This window comes from Ambystoma mexicanum, chromosome 2p, assembly GCF_040938575.1.
Source record: "Ambystoma mexicanum isolate Mex_15411 chromosome 2p, UKY_AmexF1_1, whole genome shotgun sequence".
Classification (NCBI taxonomy): Eukaryota; Metazoa; Chordata; class Amphibia; order Caudata; family Ambystomatidae; genus Ambystoma; species Ambystoma mexicanum.
Window position 1 is genome coordinate 1,059,357,653 of NC_090923.1, and position 23,638 is coordinate 1,059,381,290.

The window sequence follows — 23,638 nt, forward strand, 5'->3', positions numbered from 1 at the left end:
GCAAGTTCCAGCTTGTCACTTTTACAGAGTTTTAGAAGTTCCATTAAACGGGACAAATCCATGTAGGTCAGGTGTCTGCATCCTGCAGCTCTCCAGATGTTTTGTCCTATAACTCATGATGCTTCACCCTATTAAATGCTTGCTCGGACTGATTGGAGTCATAGTCCAAAACATCTGGAGAGCCAAAGGTTGCAGACCCAGATCTAGGCTTACCCCGATTTAGGGGAAAAGGTGGGTAAGTTCTTCTTTCACCCCACAGGTGCAGTAGAAGAGGCAACCAACGCAATTGGACGTCAGAGGAGACGTGCAAGAAGAGATCCACCCCAAGGTGCACGTTTTGAAAACCAGCAGGCCAGAGGGAGGTGAAGCCAACTCTAGATAATAGAAAATCCAGTAGATCTGGAACCTCAGAACCCCACTACTCTCAGACCCAAGGGCCCACTGATGAATAATCTAAAGAATTTGCAGAGACTGCTGGATCCGGGAATAAAAACATTATTGGTGAAGGAAGATTTGGCCCAAGAACAGCAGCGGACTAAGATTGGTCACCACAATTCTAGGTCAGGCTGGTTGCAGTTGGCCACCACTGACTTGAAGAAACTGTCCCACCACTCAAGAGAAATAAACAGGATACCTACGAGGTTGAACCACAAGTTAGAAGCACCAGCAAAGAAAGCAACTGCGACAGAACGACGTCTCACCCTGACCAAGGGCTCACTTAATATAGCTCTCCAATCCCATCACAAGCAGGTATACAGTGATTGTGCAGCCAGCCAACACAAAAACAGCCACACTGGTCTTTCTATGCAGGATGTAGACTGAGAAGTCTAGTGGACTTTAACACGGTCTACACCAATGTAACCCAAAGCAGATGGTGTCTTTCAATGGATACCTTGCTCCACATGTTGCTAGTCTCTTTTAAATATGTTCACAAGCGCAGACCGGGGGCAATATTTTAAGAGCTGCAGAATCTGTGGGGAAGCAGGACTTCACCTTCAGAAAGAACATTACCAAATTTGAGTGACTTGTTCTTTATATTTGTAAATGTTGTTTAGTTACTCACCAATCTCATGTCTGCCATCATTTTAGGAAATGCTGCCTCCAGCGTAGTGTGTTCGATTAGAATGGAATACCTTTAGTGTCCTGCCTTGGTCCATTCTCCACATGGGACAGTCTCGAAACTCCTCACATGTGGCCCATTTCTCATACTATGCACCTTGTAAGGCTCTTCAACAACCTTCCCTTGTACTCTGCGTGCATAGCTAACATTTTCTTATTGTGGCAGAATATTTGTGTTGGTTTTCTTTTTTAGTTTAAACCATATCAGAATTGCTTTTCATTTTGCTGTTATTGTTTGAGTAAATGTGGATAACGCAACCAGCATCACTAAGAATTATTTTGAAAATAACCATAGCTTATGTACCATATCTTATTTGGCATCTTGGGGAAACTGCTCATATATGGATGTCACGCAGAGCAGGCAGAGAGTTGGGTCTTTAACAGAAAACCTCATATATCAAGAAGGGTCTTTGACAAGATATTTGTAAATATGGACCTTTTTCTTTTATCTTCCTTTTTTCCACGGACTGTTTGTTTTTGAACCAACTGCAAAATAGTTGCCTAGATTTGAATGTTGATGTTTCCAGCACATGGCAAGACTGCCGGCACAAATATCCATCAAGCATGTGTAATTATGTCTGCTTTCTTTGAATATTCCTTGTGACAAATAAGTAACTCTTGTATTGGCATTATCCTTTGTTCTTTCAGCTACTATCCACTGTACCCACCCTCAGAAGAGATCAACATTGACTACGAAGCTTTCTACAACTATGCCCAGATGCATGTTACACCAGATGTGTTCATTGTGCCTTCTGAGCTACGCTACTTCATAAAGGTAAGAAAATACTTTCATGGTTTACCTATTGGAGCACCAGGAGATTCGGAGCGTACCTGGAAACAGTTATCCGGCAGCATCACCCTGGTGGTGTACTGTTGGAACTGTGTCAAATGGATTGATCTTTTGAGCTACAGTAGTTTCATTTTCCTAAATCTTTTTCAGATTTTCACTATTATTTTTATCTTTTTACCTTAAACTATTTCAGTGTAGCATTATTAGCAAGAGAAGCAGTTCATCTGAACTTCCCCACCTGTCTTTTTAATTAAAAAAAAAGTCTGTGCCATCCTGGATCCTGACATACTGCAACTTCAGTTGCAATGCTGAGCAACTCTCCAAAAGCTTTGATTATTCCTCATCGGGCTGGCAATTTTGGTAATCTTCTATCATCACTTAGAACTATAATTTTCAGCCATTGGCCCCTGTGAGAAACCAGAGGGTATCTCACCCGCTAGTCCCTGGGGATCTCTCTCAGGTGGCCAGGGCACAGCCATTGCCTTTGGATCCAGACCCTGGGAGTGGACCAGTCCGGGTGGATCACCTGGGTGAGGGGTCTTCAGGGAGTGGGGGTGAGATAGCCGATTACGAGACGTGGTATTCCCCCTTTTTGATCTACCCCATCCAATTTTTTTTTTAGAATTTTCTGAAATCCCAACTCCGTCGCCCCTCCTCCCCCGCCACCCCCCTTCAACCCTTTTTACACAAACGCTGGGCCGAGGAAGAGGGTGACTGAGAGTAATCAGACTAACCCTCATATTGTACTGGACATGTCCTGTTAATCGGGTCGGGCACTTTACCCTAAGTGCATACACCTGATACCAATTAGCTCTCCTCACACAAATAAAAGGCAACACCTAAAGATACACTCTGAGCAAGGCGGAACATGAAAAAGCAGAAATTTCTGGGACGAAGGAACACCTACTGGCGCAGAGCAACAGACCAAGGGATGAGAATTAGCAGGCCGGAAACCCCAAGGCGTCCCTACTGGAGGTTGTTGCCTCTGACAGACCACAAAAGATGGTTGGAGAAAGCCGGATTCCACAAGTGAAGATTGCATTGTGTTTTAAGGATGCCAGCGACCATCCCGGGTGAACGGCAGAGTTGAGGAGGCAAGGCCAAGCCTGTAGTATTAACCTTGACTCGAAAATCGGAAAACGCAAAACAAGAAAGAAGCGCACACAGCCAGTGAGTTGGCAAGCGACCTGAGAGTGGTGTGTGTTAAAGTGAATGAAGTAGCAACATCATATCACAAGTGAAGGCTGCACGCATGTGGATGAGACTCGAAGAAAGGCAGACCTGTAAATGAACTTTAAAGTAAAATGCAGCTGCAAATCAGCAATACTAAGTAACGGAGTGGTCCGGTGAAAGGAAGGAGCCCATTCGAGAGTCTCTGTGAAAAGTGCGTTGTGTGAAGCAAAAGGGCGAACAAACCGCATGAGTGAAAGTAAATGGTGAAGGTTGAGTCGAAGTGGTCCTGCGGTGGTTTGTAAAGAAAGCCGCTCACATTCAAAAGACTTAGACATCCAAAAGTAGTCTGTGCCTTGGAGGGAGACTCAAAGTATGTTGAGCTTGGAGAAGGGAGCCCCCTTGCAACTTTGTGTGAACTGTATCATGAGAGGTCTGAGCCCGGCATGGGGGGACCTTTGTGAACGTTTTGAGAAAGGAACTTTAAACTTGGAAGGCCAAGCGGGCCTCGACCCACGGTTTTGAACTGTGTACTGTGTTGGAAGCTGAGCCAGAGTGTCCTCCTGCCAACAAGGATCGCCTTACCTAGAGCTGGTTCAGCAACATAATCATTTGAACACTGACTTTTCCTTTTGCATACATTTTCTCCTTTTACACTTTTTGTACAAGAGGTAGGGCAGGCATTAGGTTTTTGTTAGTATAGGCCATTTTGATTTGACAAACTCCACTAGGACTGTTTTGTTAATCGTTTGATTGTCGAGACTACTCCCATCTTAGTTATAGGGCAGAAAAGGTTTTACAAATTGAATCCATTGTGTCAGTGTCAAACCTGTGATAGCATACCTTCCCTACAACCCTTAGCCAGTGAGGTGACAAGGTCTTAAGTTCCACCCTGAAGGCCATCTTCAGAATCTTAACCTCGCATAGTGCTGAAGGGTGTCCTTAAGTTTAACTAATTTTGTCATGTTAATTACTCTTTTTGTGAATTTCTGTTTTTAAATTTCAGCTGTAAAGTAAGTTACCAGACAACTTTCACCTTTTTATATCTTTGTTGCTTTACTGGCCCTTGCAGCTCCCTGGCATGGGGCGCCTGATCCTGTCTGGGTCTCTCAACCATATCAGCTGCTATGTTCCGCTTCATCTTGAATAGGCTTAATCTTCTCAAAAACTGTTTCATACGAGGAAAGGAAGACTCTTTTGCCCTAAGGAATATGTTTTCAGAAGACTAACACAAAAAGTATATTGATTACCTTAATCTTCACCATATTGTGGAAGACTGCCAAATCTGCCAAGGATCTGTAAAGCCTTCTGAATGCTGGATAAATGGCCGTACATTACCCGCATAAAAAGCAGTCATCAAAGAGGTTGCCATCTACCCTAAGTAAGAAACGTCTGCAAGACAAATCTCTCAGATAAGGTTGAGATTTGAAATGTTGGTGTTACATGGATGATTGGCTTTTTCCTGACCTGGGCTGTACCAGAAAATGTTTGAGGCCATCTCAGGGGCTTGCACAGTCAGCGTACATCTACACATCGTCTGCCTGCAAAGCGTTCACTGACAAGGAAAATGTCAGTGCTCTCGGACTGTGCAATCTACATCAGCGCAGCTTTCATTAATGGAGCCCCCACCACTGAAGTACTCTGATGGCCTCTCCATCAGCACGTCCTTCAGAAATTCCATCAGCAAGCCACCTGCTGGTCCTCCTCATTAGTGGTACTTCAACCTCAGTTATCTGCACAAATAACATCAAGTTGCACCTTAATTCCTTCCTCGCCATAGTAAATTCTACCAAGGGGGCAGCTTGGCAGCACAGTTTCGCCAGGCCAAATTTTGGCGTCTATGCAAAAAGATGAAAAACAATGGAGAATGGCAAACTCAGGATTTGTGCATGGAACATTTGCCTATACTAGCTGTTGTAACAGTCTTCCCTATTAAACATTTATAAGGTTTGCTTGATGAGATCCTGGCACATTTGAGATCATTCATGACAGGAGATCACATTTTTGAGGATTATAATTTAGAAGAGATTGGGAACCTTCATAATTAATTCTCTTGCCCCGCTCAGTGAAAGGTAATCATCTCAGTACTTAGGAGACAAAAAGGCTTAATTAAATCTACTACTGTCAGTGCTTTAAGTGGACCGGGCCCCGGCAGTCTCCAGAAAGTGGAGGCACCGTGATCTCACCATGCCACGGTGGGACACATTATCCCTCCACGGCCGAAGCCGCGACGGGAGATGCGCCCGCCATGATCAAGTCAGGCAAGCTATGACTGACAGAAGTGCCAGCCAGCAGGCTGTCGGTCACACTAACTTCCTCTTGACCCCACACAAGGCTTACAACCCTCGCTGAGGGTCACGCCAGGAACTTGCGAGTGTTGTTCATTAGCAGCAGGTGTCCTATGCGGCGCTGCAGTGATTGTGAGCCAGATCTTAATCCATGGGAAAGTAAACTCCCATTTCAATCATGATTGAATTTGGCATTTAGTCCCCCTGGCTTATTGTTTACATAATGTGCCTGGCCCATGAGCAAAATATTCATGTGCCCTGTGAGCATGTCAGCTCGTCAAGCATTCCTGAAGCTCTCCAACTTGTGACAGTGAAGGAAGACAAATGGATAATGATTTCCACAGTCCTAAAAAGATGGGCAGTTTGCAAGTGTTGCTCTGTCAATACTCAATTGTTTCATGTCCATTCCGGGCGAGTGCCCAACTTCCCCATGCTCAAATCCAAGGCAGCTGCTTAACTGTGGGGGGGGGGTGGACAAAACATCCACACTGTGCAAAGAGGCCAGGACCGAGTGCCAGAGACGAGGGATCTGCAGGGATCACAAATTGGGGCCTACAGAGCATTCACTCAATGCAATCGGCCGAGGCTCTTGTGCCAGCGGAAGGGGCTCAGGAGGGGATTACAAACCAGGGTCCACTGACAATCTCCTCGACTATAGTGCCAGGGCCAAAGAAAGAGCTGAGCAGTAGTGCTAGATGGGGCACACAACATCCACTCCGCAATGCTGAAGTCTCAGAGCGCCCGCTATCGCTACAGTGGGGCCAGTGTCCAAATGAGAGGCTCAGCAGCGATTATAAACTGGAGAGAACAGAATATCTACTCAATGCAATTATAGGCCAGGATCCAGTGACCTAGAAGGGGGAGCACCATACAAACTGCATCCCAAAAAACCTACAATCTAATATAGGCCAATGTCACGGAGGGGGTTAGCTGTGGTATAATCAGAGAACACCCCCTGCAACAGTGAAGGGGCCAAGTCAGTTCCAGAAAAACAGGACAGGGATCTCAAACTGAGGAATACAGAACATCCACTCAATGCATCAGGGCCGGGTTCCAGTACCAAGGAAGATGTTGTGGGGGCAGGAGACTAGGAAAAGAAGCCATAGCAGTGGTAAAATCGGGGACTCTCAGAATGTTCAATCTGCAATATTGCCAGGGCCAAGTGCCGGCAGAGGACCAAAGAATATCCACTGTACTTTTATTAAAGTGTCCAGACATGGAGAGTTTGCATTGGTACAAACTGGGCTCCAGTTGGCATCCACTCATTACAATGGGGCATCACCTACTGCCAGGGAAGGATGGCTCAACAGGTATTACAAGATGGCGACCACGCATCCTCAACTTTGTGTACTAGGCCAGGATCCAGTGCCAGGTAAGTGAGGCTCAGGAGGGGTTACAGAGGTCCACAAACATCCACTCTCACTGCAATAGAGCCAGTGTCCCATGACAGGGAAGGTGGCGGGGTCAGTAAGAATTGCAAACTGTGGCATTCAGAACACCCGTTCAGTACAAAGTGCCAGGTGCCAGTTTCAGGAAAGGCAGCTCAGCAGAGATTTTAAACAGGAGCACAAAGAGCATGTGCTCCAATAACACAGTGCTCAGCAGGATCACAAGCTGGACTCACATAATAACCAATCAACTATAGATCCAAGGCAAAGGTCCAAGAAAGAAGTCTGCAACAACGTTACAAACTGGGCTGCACAGACCACCAGCCCCTCCAAACAGATTGTAATGCACAAATGATTGCCCACAGTCTGATGGGAGGGGGGATGGTGTAGTCTGGTCAGGTGGGTTGGGCCAATTGATGTGCACAGGTGTAACTAAGTTTCTCTTGTGCTGTCAATCAGTGCCCAAACTCTTATGACAAAAGAAGCCATTAGACCCACTGCACATTGTCTTTGTCACAAAGACATCCACGTTTATTCGACCTTGGAGTATATTGATGTTAGAAGGCAAAAATCAGGACCTGTTCACTGTTGAGTGCAAGTGAGTCATGAATATTTGGCCAGGATGTCATGTGGCAAGAGTTCTCGCAGTCCTGGAGACTGCACCTCATCAAATGATGGGACAGCAAAGTGATTTTAAAGTGACAATAACAACATATCTTTGGGTACACCGCTGCCATGGAAGGGGTTTCAAGTGGAATTGATATACAGTGTGGAGTTTGGAAAAAGAAACCGCATGAAAGAAATTGCACCATTTAAAAACTATTTTGAACATTTCCTTTTTAGCGGAGTTTAAATGCCAGCTCTGCCCCCTCAGAACTCTGCCTCCCTCTTTAGTCCATCCCCATCAGCTATAAGACCACATCTATCATGCAAGCCATGCCCTCAAACAAGCCTCCATCCCCCTACCCCCTCAATTTCTTATCCAACTTAAAGCACTGGCTACTGTTGATAAAGTTACTGATCAATTTGCAAATGTTGGCATTCAAACTTAACAAGCATCTGCTCCCTCTTTTCCTCTCTGGCCGCCCAGACTGTGCCCTCTTCCTTCTCCTTCATGTGAGGCTAAGAATCTTGGTGTCATTTTAGACTCCTCCCTCTCCTTCTCTGCTCGTATATCTGTCTCTAAGAAGTCCAACTATCAGCTGCACCTCCTCAGAGGTATTCATCCTTTTCTCACTTTCCCCCAGAAGCTCACTGTCTCCAGAGCCTTGGTCCTCTGAGCTATTGCACCAGCTTCTTTCTAGATCTGCCTGTCTCTACTCTTCAACCTTCACAACTTATCAAGAACATGACTGCAAGACTTGCCCTTGGCCTCAGGCCCAGGGATCATATCTCTGCAGCTCTGAAATTTCTCCATTGGCTCCCTGTGGCTGCAAGGATCAAGTTTAAGACCCTTTGCATCGTCCATAAGGCTTTCTCGGGCCTGGTACCGCTCTACCTCCAACTTCCTAAACATCTTCCAGCTCGAGCCCTCCGCTCAGCCACCTCCAACTATCTGTGGGTCAGATGCTTATCTAAGCAGAGGGTGGGGGCGTCGATCTTTCCTCAGCTGGTGCCTCCCTCTGGAACAGCCTCCCTGCCTCTCAAACTTGAGCAGAACCATTGCCGGTTCTGGAAGAAACACAAGACCTTCCTTCTCACTTCTGCTTTCTCTCTTACTCTCCCTTGCTGATGTCCCTGACTCCTGCACACTGGTCACCTGGCCCCAGTTGCCTTTGCACTGCCTCCGGTTGCCCCCAGCACTTAAGGGTATGTATCTGCAACCCTACAGTCCCCTGTCCCTCTGCACTTATGAGCCATCCTCCATCAGCACTTAGTTACCTGCACTTGTGGATGAGGGGGAATGTTTGTGGTCGGGAAGGAAAGGGGCAGGGGTGTTGGTAAGTGTGTGTGTGTGTGTGTGTGTGTGTGTGTGTGTGTGTGTGTGTGTGTGTGTGTGTGTGTGTATGTGGGTCTGTGGGGATCGGCAACCAAGGGCCTACAGGCTGTGAAGCCCCCCTGAAATCATGATAATCCCAGAGTTGAAGGGATTATTACATGGAACCAAATATAGCACATGATGGAATCAATGTATGTATAAAAAACAGTAGTGGTCAGTTAGGAATCTGTGCAGCTGAAGCTCTGGCAGTTAGAAGCTAAGGCAGATTTTGTGGTAGGTACAAGAGTAGGCAAAGAGGCTGCTCTTTCTTGTAATAGTGGAAAGAGTGCCTTGCCAACCCGTATAGTTTGAAGAGTCTTGTTTAAGTTGCCTAACACATTTCCACAATATCAAGTTGCAGCAGAAGTAGAACTGTGGTTGTTCAGAAGCAGTCTGTGAGGCATGGACTCATACTTTCGCAGTGACATTGGCACAAGGAAGTTGCCACAGAGAGAGCAAATCCCCTAAGATGCGCATCCTAACAAATGGCATTCAAGACGCTTCAGAAGTTAGAAAAGTAAAGTTAGCAAAGTGGAAGTGGTATCTTTTGTTTGAATATTATCCAGGTTACCATTGGTGCTGTTTTCTTTGTGGAACTTTGGAAGGGAAGCTTTTCATCCAAAGAAGAAACTGTTACCCATAGATTTCTGTTTGAGTGACTTTGTTTCTTTGGAACTTTTCAAGAACTGATTTAAGACCATTTTTTTGGGGGGGGGAATTGACTTTGGACATTTATGTGGGAGCACAATCTGCCCAGAACAAGTAGAAGTCATCCAAGACATTGGTTATTTGCCCACCTTTAGTGTGAGGGTTAGTTTTGTGTATGCTAGGTTTTCCCTTTAGATCCTAGACTAGGTAGGGAATCCCTTGGTAGAGTAGGTTTAGTTTGGGTTTATTTATTTTTGTTTAAAATAAAATGTGAAACAGTGAGAAAACTAAACAGGGTTGTGTACCTTGCATTTCTGACCCTCAGAGGCCATGCATCTATGGTTCTGGATGAGGAACAATCATCTCAGCCTCTACAGCTCGTCTTGCAGGGGTGGCGGACGGTCTGAGCAGGCAGAGCTCGGTCTTTACCCGGAGGTCACTCTGGAGATCACCCAGTGGGGAGCCCTACGGTGGATCTGTTTGGGACGGTGGACAATGAAGTGTAATAAGTTCTGTTCCAGGGAATTTCACCCAAGGGGGGCATTAAGGGATGCATTTTTAGCCGGAGTGGGTCGTTGACCTCCATTATGCGTCCCTCTTCCCTCCCCCACACACCCCCAATACCTATCATCCATTGTGCTCTCAGGAGATTGCATAGATGTAGGGCTCACTTAATCCTGATTGGTCCGGACTGGGTGAGGAGGAAGTAGTACCAGGATCTCCTAGAACTGGCTGTATGCAGATATAGAGAAGGTTTGTGACTTGGTGCAAGGCTAAAGGAGTAACTGCATGTCATATCCCACCTCCTTCGCAAAGTTTTTGTTGGCCCTAGCCAAATCAGGCCTGCAAATGGACACAGTGAAGTGGTATCTAGTGGCTCTTTTGTTTTTTAAATGACACCAAGGTTCCTTTGTTTTACCATTTCGGTGGTGGCCCTGTTCTTGAAGGTCCTGGTTAATTCTTTCCCTTCTTCACATTTTGCGTTCCCTGATTGGGATCTGAACTTGGTTCTAACCTTTCGGATGGTAGCCCCATTTCAGCCTTTGCATTCAGCTTCCATCAGACTTGTCACATTGAAGACTGCATTTTTGGTGGCAATTACTGTGAATTGCAGGCACTCTCTGGTAAAGCCCAAAAGTGGTGTCCGTTTCACCTGAGCCAGTGCATCGACCTACCAGAGTTTTACCCTCCACCCCATCCTTCAAAGGATGAAGAGTGGTTTCTACCTGGATAGAGGGCGCTGAGTTTCTACCTGGATAGAAGGAAGGATGACCAGTTTGTTACTTATTTCACAATCCAGGTTGTGGTAAGCAGTTATTAAATAAGCAATCTCTTGCTGGATAGTGCTTTGCCTTTGTGAGTTCTACCAGACGGCAGGTAAGGAGGTTCCAGCAGGGTTTGGGGCCCTGCATTCTAGCAGAGGGGTCGTGGCTTCCTCAGCGGGGAGTGCCAGTTAGAGACATTTGTTGCGCTGCAAAGTGGTCTTCTATGCACACGTTTGCCAAGCATTACCGCTTGGACTTGGCTTGTGGGGGAGACGCATGCTTTGGTAGGACGGTCCTCCCAAGCTTTTTTGGTGTGACCTCATAAGAAAATGCTGGGTGAATGTTAGAATGTTTGTGCATGAAGAGGCTTCCTTAGTCAGGAAGTTGAAGGGAGAGGGCCTGGGTGGTGGGAGCCAGTGAGTCTGCGTTGAATATCTATGGAACTTACATGAGATCTCACACGAGATCTTACCTATGTAACTGAATAAAGGAACTTCATACCACCTTACCTGATCTCCCAAGCACCCTTCATTATAACACTGGCGACGAGATGAAGAAACTGGACCCAGGAGTGCTGAAACATGGAGTTGAAGGAGAGAAAAGAGGTTTCTGATGCTTGTTAATCTGCTTAGAATCACATGCTGTGCATATGGTCCGACATCCAGTGGTAACCGCGGAGTATTGCATCTTGTCTTTCGGGGGACCGAAAGGGGACGTCTGCATAGGCGTGTCTGAAACACTATCCCTATCGTGACGTGTGTAGCACCCAAAATCCCCCACGCGCCGAGGTCCCTCAGATTGTTTTTTTCCGCCCAGATAACTGGTCGCCCTATAGCGGAGCTCTTCATGAGACATTGTTTATCTTACCGAATTGTCGGTTTAATCCCCGTTAAGTCACTTCGCCTATCAAGAACATCTTCGATGAAGACTACGGGGGAATCGTCTACGGCTGTGGGTTCCGGTGCCTAAGATCCGGCGTTCGGACCTCCACGTGGTCGGGCCTTCTGGCCGGCCTACACAGTAGGGAGAGTGGGCTCGAGGTTTGCCATACTGCTATGATGTCTTTCCTCTTTTCCACTTCTTTCCTTTTTGGTCTGGTCACCCTTCCCTTCTGCTATGTAAAGGACTCCATTTAGATTCTGCCCTGTGTGTTAAGGTCAGATATCCGTGGAAAGACGGCACACGTCGTGTAACGCTCGTCTCCCTCTAGAGCACTAAAGCGGTGTTCGGCGTGTAAACACCTAAACCCTTAAGGAGCGCCGGTTGAAGCGGTGGGCCGCTTACGGAATGTCACACGTGGAGCCTCTCTCCCTTGCCGCGACACCAGCCGAAAGTGACGGGGGTACATCGGATGACCAAAGGTCCAACGCGGACGTTATAGACCTGGAGGTGGACTATTCTAGAGCCGCCATGCCCGTCCCCGACCCTTCCAGGCTCAACTCCGGTCCCGCTACAGGGACCACACCCGGTGACGGGGCGTGCAATCGCACCGCACAAAGCACACAACCCAAGCGCCCTCCTCGACGACTTCGTCGAAGAAGGCGAAAGCGCCATCGGATCGATCTGATCCGAAGCCTTTCCTGCATCCGCAGCAGCGCATGACAACTGGGCTTAACAAATATAACAAGGGCGCTACTCCCCAAACTACACACGCTGAAGTTTCTGAACAAGAAACTTTGACAGGTTCCAAGGTTTCCAAGGCCCGTGCAGGCCCGAAAACTACAAGTAGGCCTCTACCCGAGAAGCCATCATCGGAGGCGTTGTCTCCCGAAGATTTGGTGGCCATTTGTAAGAGCATCAATAGGATTGCTACGGCGGTGGGCCTAGTACCGGTTCTGCCCACAGTTATGGGCCAATCCGCCGAAAGGTTTTCCACGGTTTTGGAAGACGACCACGAAGAAAGCCAGGTACCCCTCTCAAGCACCCTGAGGAGATCCTCTCAACGCCTTGGGGCGGAGGACCCGGTTCCTACTCAGCTGGGTCCATTTGGGTCATCCAAGTGGAGCACAGAGCAATTCGAGGGGTGTATGGATCGGAATTAGCAGTTTTTCAGGGCTTCTGATCAACCTCCGCCGAAAAAAGCTCGGGTAGACCCTAACCCTCAAACACAAGTTGCCCATCACCTAGATGTCCAACACTATGTCGACTATCAAGATGATGTCCAGAAAGACATGTATAGAGACATCTATACAGAAGAAGAGGAGGCTTGTTTTCTGGACAATTATGGGGAAGATCAAGGCGCAACGGACTACTGGGAGGACACCCAGCAGGATGATCACAATTCTGATATCGTTTGCCTCGACTCTCCCCCATCCACCCTGGTTCGACAAGCTCCCCCGGTGGATGATCAAATGGCTTTCAACAACAAGTTGAAAAAAGCAGCGGAATTCTTTAAAATTGCCACGCTTGAAGCCTTGCCCGAACAAGATTTCGCGGAGGACATTATTAATGACAAGCCTCCGGCAAGCCAGTCTATCCCTCTATTGAGCTCTGTAAAGAGACGGCTGGGCCCCTTCCTTACTCACACCCGCTCAGACTAGGGCTGTGAACCCAAGGGTCGAAAATCTTTTCCGGCCCTCCTCCACCGACCCGCTTTATATCAAAGGGCACGCAATCCCAGACTCGCTGGTGGTGACCAACACTCGCAAGAGAGCAGGGGTTCCCCTTGCCACGGGAAAGTCACCCCCGGACAAGGAATGCAAAAGGTTGTATGCCCTAGGCAAACGGGTCACGTCGGCGGCGGCTTATACCGTCCGGATTGCCAATAACACGGCGTTACTGGCAAGCTACGTCGACGCCCAAGTGAACCTACTCCAGGAAGGCCTTCAGGAGGTTCCGGAACCAACCAGAGCCAAGCTTCTCGCCATTGTCTCGGAGGGCACAATTGCCAATCAGAATGTTGTAAAGAATACCCTTAACTCCGCAGAGACAGCAGGCAGGTCTCTCGCACAGGGTACTCTCCTAAAGAGACACGCATGGCTGCGCACGTCGGGCTTCAGGCCTGAGACCCAGGCATACATCATCAACCAACCCATCGAAGAGGCCAACCTCTTCGGGAAGGTGGTAGACGATGCATTGGAGACACCCAAGAAGGAGCACAAGACTATTGAGTCCCTGCACCAGATTTCCCAAAAACCCTCTTCACAGAAGGGCAGTAATTCTCGGCGGTCCTTTCGAGGACAAGTCCGCGCCGCTCAAAATAATATTGGGCGGGGGCAATTTCAACTCAAGTCAACCTGCTGCAAGCCCCACTTACTACCCCCAGAGGGGTCAGAAGCGTGGAAAGAATAGAGGCAGAGGCTCCAATTCCAGAGGAGCGTAAACTTCGGGTCAGAAATGACCACCAAGTTCGGGTCACCTCCCATGTCTCCCCAGTCGGGGGTGCGATTAACATCTTTCCTCAAGGCATGGAGGGGATAACTTCAGACCAGTGGGTCTTAAAGACGGTCGCCCACGGTTACTGCGTGGAATCGCCCGACCTCCACAGTTAAGAACGCCGAAACATTGACGCCTTTCACCGGAACATCTGCAGATCCTGATCAGAGGTTGAAGCGCTGCTGGGAAAGGACGCCATAGAAGCCATCCCGATTCTTCAGGTAAACGAGGGTATCTATTCAGTGTACTTCCTTGTACCCAAAAAAGATCTCACCATGCATCATGTTCTAGACCTGCGCCCAGCGAACAAGTTCATAAAGCCCCAGAAGTTTTGCATGGTAACACTGCAAGAGTTGATCCCATTGCTAAAACAGGGGGACTTCATGACAACATTGGATATGAAAGATGCATACTTTCATATTTCAATGCATTCAGCGCACAGAAAATTCCTAAGGTTCGTGATTCAGGACAAACACTACCAGTTCAAAGTACTCCCCTTCAGCATAGCATCGGCGCCAAGGGTGTTTACCAAGGTCCTGGCAGTGGCAGCGGCACACCTGCGCAGACTTTCAGTTCCAGTTTACCCTTACCTCGACGATTGGCTCATCACGGGGGACTCGTTCGACGTTTGTTTTTCGAACACCCAAAAGACAGTAGACCTACTGTTCAGCCTGGGATTTTCTATCAACGAAAAGAAATCCAGCTTAGTCCCCAGCCAAGTAAAACAGTTCCTGGGGGCTCTAATTCGTACGGAAGACGGTCTACTCTTCCCTTCCAGCGAGAGGGTTCAGAACATGCTCTCTCAGGTTCCTCAGTATGTAGCTAGTCGAGAGGTGACGGTACGCAAAGCTATGCATTTGCTAGGGATGATGGCGTCATGCATATACTTTGTTCCCCACGCGCAGCTGCGCATGCGTCCCATGCAAGAGTGGCTCAACAGCCAGTGGTGTCAGGCCAGCGCACAATGGGAAGATCTGTTAGTTGTCTCACCAGCCCTCGTTCTCTCTCTGCAGTGGTGGTCGAGGGAGAACCTCTTGAAGGGGAAAACCTTCACCACCCCTGCAGTGGAAGCCACTCTCACGACAGACTCATCTCTCACAGGGTGGGGGGGCTCACCTGCTTCAACAGACAGCGCACGGAGTGTAGTCCCCTCAGGTAGCGTCCAACCATATAAACCTACTGGAGCTACTAGCAGTGTTCAAAGCATTGAAGGCCTTTCAGGAGCAACTGCAAGGGAAGACAGTGCTGGTCCTAACCGACAGCACAACAGCAATGTATTACCTGAACAAACGGGGGCACTCACTCTCCAGGGCTATCCAAGCTGTCCCAAAACATCTGGATATGGGCTCTCAAACACAAGATGTTCCTGATATCCCAACATGTTCCAGGGGAACTCAATCTGCTGGCAGACGTACTCAGCAGAGATTTTCCTCTGCCAGAAGAGTACGAATGGCGACTGCACGAAGACACTGTATCCAGCGTCTTCACAGAATGGGGGTTTCCAGAGATCGACCTGTTTGCTACTCAGGAGAACGCCCAATGCCAAGATTACGCGTCCAGGTACCCCCAGAACCGATCCAAGGGGAACGGTCTCTGGATAACTTGGTCGGGGAAATTTGTCTACGCTTCCCCCTCATCCCCCCACCCCCCCCGACTCCCGTTCTGAACAAGATATTACACAAGATGCACCAGGAACCAGTCACCATGATTCTGGTGGCTCCCATGTGGGCCCGCCAACCTTGGTTCGCGCACCTGATGGAAATGTCCCTCTCCCCATCAGTCAAGCTGCCCTGCCCGTACAACATGTCTCAGGACAGGGGGGAGACTCTGCACCCATGCCCACAAACTCTGAATTTAGCATCCTGGCTCCTGAGGTCATAGAGTTTGGACATCTGCAACTCCCTCAAAGATGCATGGACATACTGAGGGAGGCAAGAAAGCCTAACCCACGTTATTGCTATGCCAGCAAATGTAAACGTTTTGTCTTCTGGCGCCGTTCCAAAGGCGTCCATCCCATCGATTGCTCGCCTTCACACATTGTGTTATATGTAACCCATCTGTTGGACTGTGGGTTAGTCTTCAATTCCTTAAAGGTTCACCTAGCGGCGTTGTCAGCCTACACCACGTCACAGCAGAAGGTGTTGTGGTGGAAAATACCTGTGATTTAAAGCCTTTATGGAAGGGGTTAAAAGAATGTATCCCCCCCCCCCCCATCACTCACCCAGCCCCTGGGTGGGGATCTAAATGTGGTTTTAACTAGGCGCATGGGACCTCCTTTTCTGCCTATGCATAAAGCTAGTCTGAAAGACCTGATTTACAAGACAGCCTTTCTAGTAGCTATCACTTCCATCAGAAGAGTTAGCGAACTACAGGCCCTCTCGGTCTTGGACCCACTCATCCCAGATTTGCGCCGAAATTTAGTTCAAAGTTCCATGTGAACCAGACAATCGAACTACCCACGTTCTTCCAGAGACCTACTAACATGGCCGAAAGAAGCCTTCACACACTAGATGTGCGCAGGGCAGTCATGTTCTACATGGATAGAACTAAACCACTGAGGAAAACTAAAAAATTCTTTGTTTTAGTGGCAGCTGGTAGAGAAGGGGATCCTGTCTCTAAATCAGCAATATCGAGGTGGATTGTCAAATGCATTACACTATGTTACACTCTTGCAAAGAGAGAACTGCCCTTCAAGCTTAGAGCACATTCTACTCGAGGCACTGGGGCATCCATAGCATTCATTGCAAATGTTCCCCTAGAGTCCATTTGGAAAGCGGCAACCTGGAGTTCTGTACACACCTTTACAAAACACTATTACCTAGACACTCATTCTAGGTCTGATTCTCAGGTGGGACAAGCAGTACTAAGACATCTTTTTTTGTACTGTTCCTTCTCACAACCCACCTCCAACTCCAGGTACTGCTCGCTAGTCTATGCACAGCATGTGATTCTAAGCATATTAACAAGCATCAGAAGACATGCATTACTTACTGTAAAAGCATTTCTGATGATTGTATCTGCTTAGATTCACATGCGCCCTCCATGCCTCCCCGCTCAGGGTGGAAGGAACATAGACTTCTTACTACTTTCTCTCTTCGTGTACTCACTCACTATAGCCTTGGGCTCCCTCATGGCAGAAAAAATACAATCGGAGGGACCTCGGTGCGTGAGGTATTTTGGGAACTACACACGTCACGATGGGGATAGTTTTTCAGACACGCCTATGCCGACGTCCCCTTTCGGTCCCCCAAAAGACAAGATGTAATACTCCCCGGTTACCACTGGATGTCGGACCATATACACAGCATGTGAATCTAAGCAGATACAATCATCAGAAATGCTTTTACGGTAAGTAATGCATGGCTACCTTCTGCAAGGGGCGGTCCGAGTCTGTCCCATGGACCAGCAAAGGACTGTGCTGGCTGAAGAAACTGGGACAAAAGCACAGAGCACCCGCATTGCTGAAGAACTTCTGGCAGGAGTGGTGCTAGCACAGGAACGAGGGCATAGGTATACCTGGGACACCCACAGGGCGGAAAAGTTGCTGGCTGGAGTGGTGCTGACCAAAGGTGCCCAGAGCGAAGAACCCAGGGCGCAAAGCACAGCTGCGCTTTAAGAGTGCCCTATGGATTGTCCTGGCTGAATTACCAGAGGCAGAACACCCAGGCCACCTGCATTATAGAAGGGCTCCTTGCTGTAAGGGTGCCAGCCAGAGATTAAGCTGCCCACTTAAACCAGGGCTCAGGATAAAGGTATTTACTGGGCAAAAAAATCTGTTAACTTGTGAGGTGCTAACCTGAGCTGCCCAGCCCAAATGTCCTGCACTCGGAGGGTTCCCTGTCTGCCCTAGAAACACCCAGGGTTAAGATCCAACTGCCTGCTGGCATCTGGGCTAAGTAGGAGTGCCTGCTGTAACCAGGGCGTAGATGAAAAGTGCCTAGCAGATTGGGAGGGCCTTTGAACAAAGAACTGTCTGCAGCTGCCCCAGCAGCTCCTGATTGGTGCCAAGATTAAAGGCCCTGTATGGTTCCAGGGTGTTTCTCCAGCAGAGAAATTAACTGTCATCAGAGGCAGCGTTCAATAAGCTACTGCCAAGTTATTGATCAAGTAAAGGTGTTTGAGCATTCGGGAGTGAACAGCAGTGCTTTTTCATGTGATACTGCCTGTCTGCTGTGGGATTTAAAAAGGTAACTACACGAAACCCACTTCAAATATGAGTTTATCTGAAAGAAACGTTCAGCTGCGTATGAGAGTTTAGTAAGGAAGTTGTCTGTAAGAGTGATTCAGCATTTCTGCTTGGGCAGTTCAGATTCAGTGTTCTAACCCTTAAGTGCCAAGCGTGAGGTATCTCGTCCTTGGGATTACCTCCCTGTTGCCAAGGACGACATACCTCATCCTTGGCACTTAAGCGGTTAATGAAATAGAAAATGTTAGAAAGCATTGAATGGCGAAATACCAAAATCACCAAAAAAAGGCCTTGGCACCGGGGGGTGGGGGACCCATAGCAGTTAAAAGGTTAAAGGATAGTTCCGGGACTTTTTTTTTATTGTCCCTACGGTTCGGCCATGTGTTTTTAAGCATAAATCGGTAGATCGTAGAAAACTTTCCTATGGACCTTACCCGACTTTTCGTCCATTAACACACTCGAAAACATCCGCCATTTTATGATAATCCTATCATTTCCCCCCATCGCCCTAGCTCACCTGCTTTTGCGGCACTAAATCAAATCCCCCGCCCCTGAAACAGACTTGATCAAAACATTCATATTCCCCGCCTCTATCCGTGACGTGACTGTGCTGCGTAGGCAAACGCGCCCAGGCGTCTTCTACGCGACTCCACACAGAACCAGGAAATCAACACAGATGAGCTCACACAACACAGCGCGCCACAATTGGGAATATGAAACTGTACTTTTAAATTAAACCGCAAGATTGTAAATTTGGTAAAGTACATTTATTTGACATCAAATGTTTTGAGAATATTCAGCGATTTGCATTTTTATTTGCTCACGTTCCAAAAAGTTCATTTCGAGGCACACGATGTTCCTTTGCTGTACACAGGGTCTTAGATCATCTCACAATACAGCGCCACAATTCGGAATATGAAACTGTGGTTTAAAAGCAAACGGCAAGATTGTACATTTGGCAAAGTACATTTATTTGACATCAAATGTTTTGAGAATATTCAGCGATTTGCATTTTTATTTGCTCACGTTCTGAAAAGTTCGTTTCGAGGCACACGATGTTCCTTTGCTGTACACAGGGTCTTAGATCAATGAATTTTTATTTGCTCTCGATCCAAAATATTTCGTCTTGAGGCAAGCGATGTTCGTGTGCAGTAGACAGGGTGTTGGTTTACGATAAAATAAGCTCTTCGGTCGCACTGATAATCGCATGGCTGTTCCAACAACAAGGCACTAGGCCACCACAACGGTCTGTATGTTGCATCTAGCCGTTAGTACCGCATAAGGGCATACTTGTACTTGGCGATCGTCCCACAAAATGGTCAGGGTGCTAACGTTGTTCACGCGGAGAAGCAACTGGCGGTTAAAAAACCCATCCGCCGGTGTCTGGTACTCGTGACACAGACAATAATGGACGATGTATCTATTTGAAAAACATAAAAAAAGGAAATTAGTCTCACCATCAGATCTTTATTAAAATTATTCATTTTATATATTAGGTCTGGAAATTATTTCATAGCTAGGACAGTGCAACTGGGTTTTATACGTCAAGGGGGGGCTGTAGGATACTGAGACAGTCCCCCAGTGCAGGGGTTGACAGGGAGTGCAGGTGGAGAGTGGAAGGGCCCAGGACCGAGGTCGCAGACAGTAGACCAGTTGTAGCAGGGTAGAGGGAGAGAGAAAGCAGAAGCAAAGAGGAAGGTTTTGAGGTGCTTCCGTAAAAGGAGACGGTTCTCCCCAAGATAGTGCGCGGTACAAAACAATATGCCACATAGAATGAACAAGTACAACTTAACCCGTCTTTAAAGCTACTGTATAGTAATTAAATTGCGGTATAAACTCATCTAAAGAGTTACTTACATTATATTTGCATTTTCCATTGTGTCTGTGCGTAGGGCAGCCCCGAAATACCACTCCTTCTATGCCGACGTTTTATTTCTTCTAATGAACGAACATGAAATGGCTTTCGTTTCTGAAATTATATTCATTATCGTTTCTTACGTGGTCCCGGCCTGTCAAGGTCAAATAACAATAGAACCTTATACTGAGTCGTGGGCCATTCTGGCACCCGAGAAAAAATCAAAGCAGCTAACCTTCACTTTGAACGAACACACATTCCTAGTTAGCTACATTCAGTGTAAGGCCGTTTTACAGGACTTGAAATTTACACTCCATCTTTGCATTTTGTCTGCGTGCTTTGCAGCCCCACAGAACCATAAATACGGAGACATTCTATATTTTTGGAAAAATCATTTATATTACTGTTTGGTTTCATTTAATGCGCAAATGAACAAGGTTGGATAGATAAACCTATTCAATGGGCCTGCGACATGAGGAGACTCGAGAGAACAGACAATCAAATTACAATCATTTAAACCGTGATGTGTATTTCTCAATGAGCTCTTCTTTAGGTGGACATGGAACAGAGGCAATGTTGGGTGGCAATGCAGTTGTCACCTGCACAGGTTCGTTCACAACTCCATTTATGTGCCTATCTAGGACGTCAACAATAAGTCTCTCAATAAACTCATATTGCATATCCTCAAACACTGGTTTGATCACCCATTGTTTACTTCTTTTAGTGAAGGCCTTATTGTAGCGAAGCGTCCCTAAGGTTCCGGTCGTCCTACTTTGTTGACGGCCGACATTATGGTTATGTGCCAAGACCGCTAAAAGAGTCCGATTTATCATGCCCTCCATGCCAAAATGCAATCATTTTGGCCTGTACTTTAGGCACATATTGTGGAACACCTCCAAATCTCCTGTGTGGCAGAATTCCGTGAGTCCCCTCAAAGCTTTTGTTATAGTTTTATCAAATACAATCTTTTCAATGGCTTTGTGAGTGGGTGATGAAGGAATCAACCACTTCTTCTTCCGTGCCTCCTCTGTGGACAAATGGCCATGTTCACAATTGTGGAAATGTTGGTTCGTGTTCCAGCTGTGCACGTTTGTACAGTGTAGCATTACTGACCGCCATTTTTCCAGTAGAATTTCCAACGACCCTCCACATGTTTTTGAGCTCCACCAAAGATGGTTGCTGATTGACTTGGACCACTGTGAAATACCTTGCATATCTTTTTTTTTACCTGCAGCCGACAATTTTTTATTGATTGTTTTTGCAAGATGCCAAACGTCAAATTGGTGATTTATATTTTTGTACTCTTCTCTCATTGTCTTGGCAATTGAAACGTGTCTGTCCGTGGCTATCAGGTCGATCACCATTCCCCGCGATTGTAGTTCTTGCAATGATGCTACAAAGCCAACTTTCTCCATGGCCACTGAGGATGTACTTTGTGACACCTGCACGACCACCAAACTCACAATTTTCTTACTTTCCATGTCCTGAAAGTGGTAGGTGCAGTACTTGGCTGAAAATCCTGGGCTGTCGCACTGTCCATCACAGGCTAGCCTGAACCGTTTGCCCGCGAATGTACTATCAATAGACATTTTTTCCATTCTCCAAGCTTCGCTAATGGCTGGAAATAGATAATCGGTTTGGTATTTGTAGAACTGAGTTTTCGCAATGAAATGGATTCCCACAAACTGAAAGAAAGACTCTAATTTTTTAAAACTTGAACCACTAAAAAGTGCAGCCGCTGCACAAAGTAGATTGCCTGCTGGCAGTTGTCCCAGCATGGGTTGTGCAGACCACGAGAAAGGATGATATTTTGTACAGGTGGCATGTATTTTAAGGTTAGTGCCTCGAATTGCACGAGTCACATTAATCAATGGCTCCCCACATACTTCCCCACCTACCGAATGCCCACATTTCAACCGAATAATAATATCAATCAAACAACTATCGAATACAATGAATTTGGCCTCTTTCCTTATACTGTCACTCTGCATCCCAGCTGGTTCGGCCTGTAACGTTGAGGACATGTCACTCACATGAAAGGTAGAATCTATGATATTGTCTTCCGCTATGTTCAGTGATATTGAAGGTGTTTCATTGTAGTCCACTTCATTCTCTTCCATTGCAACATCTGTTCCTTCTCCGGCAATGGGTGAATAGGACAATTTCTTCAACTTTCTCGCTGTCATAGTTTTTGCGGGTGTGGATTCTGTGAATTTATCTCCAACTGCATCCGAACTACCAGGAGGACATTCGCTATCAATGGCTGCATGTGGTATAGCTCCGTTGTCAATCACTTCATATTCTTCCCATTGGCACGATGCATCTCCAGTCTCAAGTCCCTGCCAAAAGGTTTGACAAGCAACATCTCTCGTTCGCTTCACTGTCTGTGTAGATCTAGTTCGTACACCCACTCGCAACTAGAGGACAGATTGGAAAAGGGATGTTCAGTTTAAACACAACTTACAGTATTGAACTATTAACAGTGAAAAGCAACATAATATAGTGACCAGGACACTAACCTTCTTTTGCTTTCTTTTCTTTGAAACTTTCTTGCCTCGAACTTCAACATCAGGACGCTGTTGCTCCGACTCGTGTGTGCATGTCTCCACTTCCTCTTGCGCTGCAACGACTACATTTTCATGATAAGCACATCCATCACGCACTGACGCTCCATCGACTCCCTGAAACATAGAACTTTCATTAGTATGTATAATAATATCGAAAACACAAAATGTACTTGGGGACCAATACCCACGTACATCTCAATAGCAAAACACGAATGAACGCTTTGTGTAGAACATTCAAACGACAATTATTCACGCATTGTTGATCTAGTTAGATGGAACTGTCAAGATCCATACCTCGGGCTCCTCATAGACTTCCATTGATGATGATATTGAAGATGATGCTTCAGTGACTCCCTGAAACACAGTAATTGCATTAGTATGGTTTTCTATTTTGATAAAAAGAACAGAAACTTTGTGCAGGCGTGAACGGCTCATCTAAATAGACCTGCACAAATGATCAGTTGTCTAAAATAAATAATGGATATGTAAATATGATTCGATTTGCTTGATCGTTGGAAGTGTCACCACCCAGAGATCTGCATCAACTACTAGGGGTGATGTTCTTGTAGAAGAAGCTCCGTCATCTCCCTGAAACATAGTACTTGCGTTAATAAAGAAGGAAGTATAGCGGATGTAATCACGTCATATGATTTCGCTTGATCGAACTGTCAGTATCCATACCTCGAAATGCATAAGAACATCAAGGGACGATGTAACTGCGGTGCACACTTCTGCAAGCTGTTGCGCCGACCCGTAACTGCATGCTCCCCCTTCTTCTTGGACTAATGCTCCATCGACTCCCTGAAACATAGGACTTTCATTAGTAATGAACACAAAATTGAAAAAATAAGACACATAGGAGGGCGACGGAACTGTCCTGAAACGTACCTCGAGCATCTGAGTGACATCAACGGTAGTCGTCAATACGTTGGACTCCTCAGCATCTCCCTGAAAGACAGTACTTGCATTATTTTGGATAACAATAATTATAACTGAAAACAAAGACTAG

The 23,638-nt window shown here is 46.8% G+C and overlaps 1 protein-coding gene across 2 annotated transcripts in view; it reads left to right on the plus strand.

Moving 5' to 3' along the window:
* POLA2 (DNA polymerase alpha 2, accessory subunit) overlaps positions 1–23,638 on the plus strand; it is a 910,834-nt gene that overhangs the window by 877,499 nt on the left and 9,697 nt on the right. For both annotated transcript variants that reach the window (XM_069644973.1, XM_069644974.1), the window contains one exon: positions 1,768–1,894. In XM_069644973.1, the coding sequence (XP_069501074.1) occupies positions 1,768–1,894 (127 nt within the window). The remainder of the gene's footprint in view (positions 1–1,767; positions 1,895–23,638) is intronic.